Source organism: Carlito syrichta, unplaced genomic scaffold (assembly GCF_000164805.1).
Source record: "Carlito syrichta isolate Samal-C Ts95f unplaced genomic scaffold, Tarsius_syrichta-2.0.1 Scaffold303979, whole genome shotgun sequence".
NCBI classification, from domain to species: Eukaryota; Metazoa; Chordata; class Mammalia; order Primates; family Tarsiidae; genus Carlito; species Carlito syrichta.
In genome coordinates, this window is record NW_007248075.1 from 963,433 (window position 1) to 971,739 (window position 8,307).

Here is an 8,307-nt window from a genome sequence, read left to right on the forward strand (position 1 = left end):
AAATTTTTAAATTTTTCCTAATTAAAACAAACTTCTTCTGCCTTTAAGAAGAAAATGATATGATCATACTATATTATACTTTCTAAGAATTATTTTAAATACATCATTATATTTACTATCACAACGATCAGTGTTATCATTACTAGTATTGTTACTGTGCCATCAGTACTATTATTAAAGTTATCAAAAATTAAAATGTATTTGAAAAACAGAATATTTATAGCATTAACAACAATGCTATGACCATAATCAAATTATGTTCTAGAACAAGAGCCAACAAATTCCTTATATGAGGACAGATGGTAAATAACTTAGCTTTGTAGGTCATGTGGTCTCGATCACCAACATTCAACTGCTGTTGTAATATGAAAACAGTTGGACCAAGTAAATAAATCACCATGACTATGTTCTAATAAAACCTCATGTTTATTAGATGCGGGCTGAACTTAGCCTGCTGGCTATAGTTTGCTCATCTGCCTTCTAGAGGAATCTATTTCTAATAATTAAATGAAAGGAGAGTTCATTTAATAAGAAATCACCTCTAACCATTCAGTGAAGCGATCACTCTGACTTCACTGTTTAGGTACCCACCTTGGGAATCGGTTGCTGAGCTGGCATGCATCACAGTAATGATCTTCCACATTGTTTGTGCCCCACTTCAGCTCATCATCATTGGGCAATAATGATTTACCTCTAGACCTTGTCTGTCCGCCACATTTGCTACACAAAACATTATTCACCCAGTGAAAAAACTCCTCCTTAAACCAGCGTAAAAGCTCCAGCAAAAGAAAATCGTCATCACTCACATTAATACCTGAGAAGTTAAAAGAGAAGCAAGTCAGATCTAAAGCTAACAAAATCTAAAAACATCCACACCTATTTATTCTCCAAAAAGGAGCTGAAATTTATAAAATCGTAAGATGATATAAAAGGTTTCTTCAAATAACATACAAGAAAGACTGTCAGTTTATTGTGAACTGGGCAGAAATATGATGCTATGTATAGAGTGCACATTTAGAGCAGCACGACATTTGCCACTTTGTAACTCTAACTGACATCCTACATTAACAAGTAGGCTGAAAAGAATGACCTCTCAAGGAACTATGGTCAGTTTGGAATTGATCCTGAAGTTCAAGGAAGGTAGGAAAATAAGTCTGATTTTTAAAAACTTTAAAAATGGCTATGCTAAATGTGCTATCATGTATATATACAAGTAAACACGAAACAATCACAAAGTCACAGGCAGAAATCATAGAATGCCAAACATTTAAAAAAATCATCCCATTAGCTTTTCTAACAGGACTTCAACTGTACAACAGAACCCATCCCTGAACACTCACCCTAAAATACCTAAAAATACAACCATGTCTACAGTATATTAACAACCCTAGCAAGTAATAAGATGTAGTATTACACCCATTTCAGCAAATAAAAAGATCTTTCTTGTTCGTATTCAAGACTTTGGTATATATTCAAGAATATTTTTATAACTTTGACTAGGTAAGGCCTTCTTAAGCAACATACAAATTATAAAATCAATAGTGGAAAAAAATTAAATTTTTTAACATTTAAAACTTTTAAGTTTCAAAAGGCACATTAAATGGATTAACAAAGAACTGACAGGAAAAAACTGAAGCCTAACAAAGAAAACATAAATACCTAAAATACATAAAGAACTTTTACAAATCAGTAAGAATATTAACAAGCCTATTTAAAAAATTTATAAAGTCCATCACAGAAATTCAATAATTTCATCAAGTGGAAATACATACTCTTAGATACTTCTGGTATACAATGGAAAGCAATTTGTTTGATAGGATCCACTCTAGTATAAAAGTGTCACACACACTTGATACGTTTGGCATCTGAGAGAAATATGCACCAGAAGACATGTTTTATAAGGATCTCCACTGCAGTAGCATTTAGAACAGAAAAAACCGGTCCATCAATAGGAATAAATTATATAAATTAAATAAAATACGTGTGCTAGGGAACACTATAGGGAGTTAAAAAGACTTTCGAGACAAATTCGTAAATGAAAAAACCAAGGAGTTGAATATATTGTGGGGTGATAAATTTTATGAAAACCCCAGAAAATTTTTTTTTTTTTTTTTTTTTGAGACATGGTCCACTCTGTTGCCCAGGCCAAAGTCTAGTGGCACAGTTACAGCTCACTGTAGCATTAAACTCCTGGGCTCTAGTGATCCTCCTGCCTCAGCCTTCCAGAGCATTGGAATTACAGGCATGAGTCATCAAGCCCAGCCACTCCTTTGGCAAAGATATGTGCTTCCTTGGAATTTCATTGATCCTTACTTTCTATTTCAAACCTTATTAGAAATAGCCTTTGTTTCATATTTCACTGCTAATTATTTTTGAAAAAAAATTAAAAATGAATTCAGTATACACTGCTCTGCCTGAAAGTCAATGTGAAACAAAATAAACTCAGCCTACCTGGTCCCCCACTGTTTTATATACACCCAACCCTACAAACAGTCAGACAGTATTACTCATTGTTTTCCAAATAGAGCCCATCCTTTTCTGCCTCCATACATGTTGATCACTACGCCTGGAAGAAAACCCATGACTCCTGTCTTGGCGTGTTCTTGACATCTCAGATTATAAATCCCACTCATCCTTCATGACCTTGAAAGTCCAATCTTGTACTGATTTTCATAACATCTCACTACCAACCTGATGTGTTGTTTCCTTTTTATTTCAATTAAAACTTTTTAAGTGTGAAGTATATGTACATAGATCCTAAAAGTCACACCAGAATGAGATGATGTTATGGATGGTTTATCTTCCCACTGTCCCAATTTTATACAAGAACCATGTACTATCTTTATAATTAGAAGAAGAAAAAAATGTTGGAGCAAATGTCAGCAGAAAGCAGCAGTTTTTTATGGAAAATGGACTTGAAGCCTTAGACGTGAAGGACTTCTAGTACACTGGTAAGACCATTCCCACCATGAGGACAGATGGACAAATGCATCAGGATACCTTACCATTAACCTAACTAATGCTCCCTTTTGTGGATTCATGTTTCTTGAGCAATTTCTTGACTGCTTTTTTCCTAAAGAGAAAGAATATGCTGGAACACAAATTCTGTCTCTGGAATATTTCTCATTGCAATTTATTCATTTGGCAACATGTTTTTAAATTTTACTTCCTACATTAAATTGTTGGACTCTGCTTCATACTTATTTGGTTTGTATATTTTAATTCTTCTCCCATGTTCAGCTCCTTTTTAAGGCAGGGCTATATTACTGTTTCTCCCCCTGCAGGGCCCAGTCCAATGACTCAAACACAGAACATATTCAGTAAGTACCTGATAAACAGGCATTTACATATGGCATCACATAAAGGACCATGGTATTTTGAAGATGGGTAGGGCCTTCATAATCATATACTGATAGATATTCTTTACATACAGAAAGAAACCTGTTAATACAAGAAGAGGAGAACTGTCTCGAGGTTGGCAGATGTGCATCAGAATTAAGTCTGAGACCCAGGCCAGGCATCAAAAATAAGAACATGAAACCGTATAACATTAAAATAAAGATAAAAATCACCAAAATACAGGAGATAGCAAAATGTTTAAATGACATAGGTTAAAATGGATCAAATGGTTTAAAAAGGAAAGGGCATATACAGTTAATCCCTTAGAGGAATTTCTGGTTTCAGCTTCCATTTTCTACCAAGCAGAAGTAGACACTCCCATCCTTAAAACAATAAAAAGCTGAACTGAAAGTCAATGAAATCAATGATTTTATGGCCCCATAAGAGAACTGAGATCACAGAGCAAACTATCATCCCCAAATTCAGAGAATCACCGGATTTGCTTACATGGAGCGGAAGTCACTGGAGTCATAAACTGGTAAAAATACTTAAATGGCAATCTTGACAAATTTTTGGAGGCTGCGTATGGAGCAGCTTGATACTGAGAAATGCAGTCTTGGGAGAGGCTTATCTGACTCAAGTGCAGAAAACCAAGACAAAGAGAAAATCTTGAACAAGAAATAAAGATGGAAGATATGGAGCCTTTTAATCAGAAATAATGCAAACAAGAAGATAATAGCGTGAGACAGTTAAAGTCTTGAAAGAAAAACCCACTATCCTAGAATTCTGTATCCTAGCAATATTATCCTTCAAAAGTGAAGGAGAAATAAATACTTTCTCAGGCAAGCAAAAACTGAGGAAATATACCTCCAGCAGACCTGTCCTGAAAGAAAAATTACAAGAATTTCCTCAGGGAAAAGGAAAATGATACAGACCAGAAACTTGGATCTATATAATAAGGAAAGAACATCAGAGAAAGGGAATAAATGAAGGTAAAACAAAATCTTTTATTTCCTTATTCTTACTTGATCTAAAAAATAAATAATAATACCAGTGTGCAGTGTGGTTACTACATATGAATAGATGAAGTGAATGGCAGCAACGTCAGAAGGAACAGGAGGGAAGAATTGGGACAATTCTGTTAAAAGGTACCTGCAACTCTACAGGAAGCACTATAGTGTTTTTGAAGTGGACTTAGATTCGTTAAAAATGTTTATTGTAGGGCCAACCCCTTCGGGTCCCCTCCCACTGTGGGAGCTTCTCTGTCCTCTCAATAAATTCTGCTTTCTTACTTTCTGGACATTCGTGTTCCTCATTCTTCCTGGGCATGAGACAAGAACCTTGACCCTGAAGAGCTGCGACCTGAAGAGCTGTAGGTCATCGGCGTTAAAAAGCTGTGCACCCCAGAGGCTGGCTTGCCAGCCGACAGAGCCGTCTGAACCAGGAGAGCTGCCGGAAGAAGGTGAGACTCCAAAACTGAGACACTCCGGAGGCTAGGCTTGCCAGCCCATCAAATCGCAACACTCTCAGGGCTTGGCTTGCCCCATTAGAGCTGACACTTCTGGGGCTAGGCTTACCAGCCCCTCGACAACTCTGTGGGACTTGGCTGGCCGACCCATTGAGCTGACAGTCTCGAAGCCCAGGCTGACCTGAAAAATCTGTACCAGTTTCAGTGTCCCAACATGGGGCTTGATGGAAGGTAAAAGTTACTAGAACAGAGTTGTGGATCCATCTCACTAGAGTGAAAGCATGAAGTCCAGGAGAAGTTGCCCTCGCTGACCTGGAAAAGCATACAGAATCCAACTAAAGATTGTAAAACATAAGTGCCACCACTTACTGCCTATAAATTTTCTCCTGATGGTTCTACCTATACTTGCTGCCTTTGTTTTAATCTTGATTTGTACCATTAGATGTCTCTGTCCAGGACCCCTTAATCCTCAGCATCCATGGTATTGTTTTCTTCCCTAGAAGTCTCCCTTACAAGAAAAAGCAAAATGCCTACGCTATCTTGCTTCCTGTTTTTAATATCATTAGTCCTAGCTTCTTATAAGCACTCTCCATTACGCATGTGGCTCAATAGGGTAATTATTCAAATTCTTAGATATGCTCACAGTTGAATTTTGGGGAACATGCACATTATTAAATGAAACTTGTTTCCATATTAACACTTCCTCCCAAGTAAAAGAAACTACAGGTTATAAAACAATAATAAAATCATTGACTCTTTACAAGAATAGGCAGTTTCAGGACCCAGTTGGTTACAATCTTTTTTTATCCTCTCTAGGGATTTCCAGTATATGGACATAGGTTTTTCCCTTAATAGCTCCTTTAGTTGTACTGCTTGTGTTTGGTCCATATATAGTTAACCTTCTTGTAAAGTTTGTTTCTTCTCGCCTAGAGGCCATCAAACTCTAAATGGTGATGTGGATGGAACACCGTATGGAAGCTTCTTTCTACCAAGGACCTTTAGATCGCCTCTGGAGGATCCCTTGCTGCCGTACCCCTTGCTGCTGTCCCCATATGACGCCCATGATCAGCAGGAAGTAGCCAGACCGGTCATCATCCTTACTCCCTAACGGCAGTCAGGGGTACTGCTCCAGAGGGGGTAATGAGCCAGGAGATAGCCAGAGAAAGGCTTGACAGACAGACAGGAGGGTCCTCTGTTAACAATGCAGCGAACTCCCAGAAGGCCGTTCTGGCTCCACATTGGTAAACAAGCTCTCCGCCAGCCTCTCAAGCTAGAGCTCAGGTACTCATTGCTGGGATCGAAAAGCAACCAATGAGCTCACCATTAGGTCCCTACCTCTTGCTGATTGGTCCTTAATACAGATCAGTCAGAACAGCAACAGCTCACAGCTACTGCCAGTCAATTGGCTAGGACTTAGGGCTATACAAGCATCAAGTTTTTGGCCCCCAAACAGGCAACCCTTTCAGGTCCCCTCCCACTGTGGGAGTTTCTCTGTGCTCTCAATAAATCCTGCTTTTTCACTTTAAAAAAAAAGTTTATTGTAGCTGGGTGTGGTGGCTCATGTCTATAATCCTAGGGCTTTAGGAGGTGGAGGCGAAAGGATTGCCTGAGCCCAAGGGTTTGAGACCAGCCTGGGCAATTTGGTGAGACCTCATCTCTACAATAAATCAAAAAATTAGCCAGGCATGGTGGTGCGCACCTGTAATCCCAGCTACCTGGAAGGCTGAAGCAGAAGGATTGCCTGAGCCCAGCAGGTCAAGGCTGCTGTAGCCATGATCATGCCAATGCACTCCAGCCTGGATGACAGCGTAAGACTCCAACTCAAAAAAAAAAAAAAAAAAAAGGTTTATTGTAAACTAGGGCAACTACCCCCCCAAAAAGTAAATAAACAATGCCCTAGAAAATACAAAATTAAGAAATACTTAAGAGATAAAAGCCAATTACAAAAAAACTCAAAGTTAAAGTGCTACAGCTGGAAAAAATTTAACAACAGAAATCCTAAGACCATTAATAATAACAATTATTGGGTGATAAATGTGGCAGGCATTGTTCTGAGTTGTTTACATTTACTATCTCATTTATTTCTTAAAATTATCACTCCTATTCTCAAATTAAGAAACTTAAGTACAGAGGTTAAATTATTTGCTTAGTGATGCACAGCAAGTAGCAGAGTTGAATTTATACAGTTGGCTTCAAAATATAATCTTAATAAATAATGTCTCTCTACTAATAAAGGTGGGTCAATGGTCTAATCATATGAATTAATGTTGAATATGGTTTCTGTTAGATACATATTAAAATCCACTAATGATGCTATCACTTATTCCGTGGACTGAAGTTCTACTTTACCTAAAAATACTCACACACCAATGATTAAACTGCAAATACACATTCAGGTGAAAAAGTTAGGTCTCCAAAGAAGATATATAAATAACCAATATGCACATGAAAAGATGCTTGGTATCATTAATCATTAGGGAAATGCAAATCAAAACTACAATGAAATACCACCTCACCTCTATTAGCATAATTACTATAAAAAAAGTAATAATAAATTCATAAGGACGTGGAGAAATTGCTGTTAGTGGGAATGTAAAATGGTACCGTCACTGTGGAAACAGTATGGTAGTTCCTCAAAAAAACGAGAAACAGAATTACCATACGACCTAGCCATTCCACTTCTGAGTGTACATCCCAAATAACTGACACCAGAATCTCAAAGAGGTATCTCTACACCTATGTTCAAAGAAACATTATTCATTATAGCTACAATGTGAAAGCAACTCTAGGGTCCATGAATAGATGACTAGGTAAGCAAAATGTGGTATACACACAACAGAATATTATTCAACCTTAAACATGAAGGAAATCCTGTAATATGTTGCAACATGGATGAACCCTGAGGTTCTTTATGCTAAGTGAAATAAGTAAATAGCAAAAGGAAATACTGGATGTTTCTACTTCCATGAAATAGCCTAGTCAAAACCACAGAGACAAAATGGAATGGTTGCTAGAGGCTGGGGGGAATAGAATGGGGATTATTTAATGGGTATAGAGTATTAGTTTTACAAGACAAAAAGAGCCATGGATGGTGGTTATGGTAGCACAACACTATGAGTGTATTTAATAACACAGAACTGTCCACTTAAAAATGGTTAAGATAATATGTTTTGTTACTGAAAAACAGTTAGTGTGTGTCCATGAAGTAGATGCAATAAAAGTATACTATTATTGCAATTCTTAAAAATTCAAATAGAAATAGGTGATATATTTACAATTATTCAGCAAAAGACACTACAGTTATCCCTTAGTATAGATGGGGATTTGGTTCCAGGACCCTCTCAAATACCAAAATCCATGCATACTCATATCCTGCAGTCAGTCCTGAAGAACCCATGTCTCTGAAAAGTCAACCCTCTATATACACAGGTTTTTGCACTGTGTCCTGTGACTCCATGTTTGGTTACAAAAAAAAAAAAAAAAGCCGGATTTGGTGGCTC

General features: G+C 37.4%; 1 protein-coding gene across 1 annotated transcript in view; it reads right to left on the minus strand.

Annotated features, from left to right (window-relative positions):
* NGLY1 (N-glycanase 1) overlaps positions 1 to 8,307 on the minus strand; it is a 42,687-nt gene that overhangs the window by 19,022 nt on the left and 15,358 nt on the right. The window contains exon 4 of the mRNA XM_008059248.2: positions 592 to 814. Coding sequence (XP_008057439.1) covers positions 592 to 814 — 223 coding nt within the window. The remainder of the gene's footprint in view (positions 1 to 591; positions 815 to 8,307) is intronic.